This window comes from Chrysochloris asiatica, unplaced genomic scaffold (genome assembly GCF_000296735.1).
Source record: "Chrysochloris asiatica unplaced genomic scaffold, ChrAsi1.0 scaffold00213, whole genome shotgun sequence".
Classification (NCBI taxonomy): domain Eukaryota; kingdom Metazoa; phylum Chordata; class Mammalia; order Afrosoricida; family Chrysochloridae; genus Chrysochloris; species Chrysochloris asiatica.
The window spans coordinates 1,538,579-1,540,320 of NW_006408731.1; the positions used below are offsets into that span (position 1 = coordinate 1,538,579).

The 1,742-nt window shown below is 40.0% G+C and overlaps 1 protein-coding gene across 1 annotated transcript in view; it reads left to right on the forward strand.

Moving 5' to 3' along the window:
- SCAND3 (SCAN domain containing 3) overlaps nt 1-1,742 on the forward strand; it is a 25,064-nt gene that overhangs the window by 10,339 nt on the left and 12,983 nt on the right. Inside the window, 1 exon segment of the mRNA XM_006872866.1 lies at nt 868-1,015. Coding sequence (XP_006872928.1) covers nt 868-1,015 — 148 coding nt within the window.

A 1,742-nucleotide genomic window follows, 5' to 3' on the forward strand; every position in this document is an offset into this window, starting at 1 on the left:
GACCCAACCATGTACTTGCCTTGATGTTTCCTGGGGAAGCGATTTGTTTGTTCTTGTAGTAACAGTCCATCTGCCTCTATTGTTTTGTAATTTTCCTGTAGGTCTTTCTTTCAAGAAGTATCTTCTGTTCTCCTAGCCGCTCCAGGCTGGTCTGCTCGTCCCTTCAAGTAGAGATTTCTCATCTCTGGAGATCTGGATGTGGTTCAGGTTTCTACCTATAGTTTTATGTATTGCAAAGGCTCCATAGGAAGCGTCATTCACTGGGTAAGCTGTAGCCCCATTTTAGGTATTCCAATCAATTATAGGCATAATACGGACTTACAAGCCTTCTATGGTGATGTTTCTGACTATTCCTTTCTCTCCCCCTCCACTCAATAAGTACTTTTTAACTGCTCACAATAAAACATATTTGCACATACATGTTTAAATTACCATAATTTAGGAAAAATTTCTTTAGTGTGTTTCTACTGTTATATAATTCCCCCGCCCCCCCCCCCCCCAATGAAACTAAAATCACAGGATGCTTATCACCTACTATCCAATGGAAACAGTTTCTGCTATATGACTCTGGTTTTATTAATCCTTGTTAAGTGCCGTCAGTCAGTTCCTACTCATAGCGACCTTTTATAGGGTTTCTGAGGAGCAGCTTGTGAGTTTGAACTGTCGACCTTATGGTTCGTAGTCCAGTGCTTCACACCAGGAGTCCTTATTAGTCCTAGCAGTTCGCATTTCTTATTTTGTCTTGCACTCCTCTTCAGAATTCAAGAGAGACTGATACTTCTTTACTTCTTAAATTTATTTTGGTGGAATCTGGACTTTTTCAGTTTAGCTGTGGTTTGATTCCCAAATGTACCTATTTGTCCCCAGGTTCCATCAGGCACACTTGGGCAGGAAGTTCCTATGGAAGAAATGACATCTCTGGATAGTCCAAAGAAGTCCTTAGATACCCAGCACCATCCTATGGAGGATAGAATGGCATGTGAATCTCCAGAGCCATGTCTTCTTCAAGATAATGGTGAGGATCATTTGTTCCTGGAAAGAGGATGAGAATTGGGAGAGGAAAGAATCGTGTCATTGATGAGTTATCAAACCTCATTCAATTTCAGCTTGTACTGAATATAGTTGAAAGAAATGTCAACCAGTGTCGTTTAAGGTTATTAAAAGAGGGACATAAGCAGCCAGGTCCTACTGTGAAACACATGGGTTGCCATGAGCAGAATTGACTCTACAGCAATGTGTTTCGTTTTTTGATTAAATCATGTCAATTAGTTAAGCACAAGATTACCCAAGGATACTTTGTAATGGAGTTCACTACTATGGATAAATCTGAGATGCCTCTGTATGGAAATGTTGAGTTCTTATCACTGTAGTTGTATTGTTTCTGTTGCCTCTGCTCCCACTTTTGTCACATAAAGGCTGTTTACGAATTAGAAAGTGTATTGAAGAAATGGTTGTTACTTAAAACTCACCAGCTGCTCCATGGGAGAAAGTTAAGGCTATTTGTTCCCATAAAGATTTTAAGATTTACAGTATTGGAAACCTTGTGCAGGGTTGCTATGAGCTGGAGTCAACTTGATGGCAGTGGGTTGGGTTTGGTGGTTTGTCTTCATTAAGAGGTCTAAGGTCTGTATGTTGTTGTGTAGTGGACATGGTATAATCTTGTATAGTGGCATACTGTTGTGTAATGGATGCCATTGCACATGCTGGCTTGTTCTGGAGTAGCTATTTTTTTTTTTTTTTTT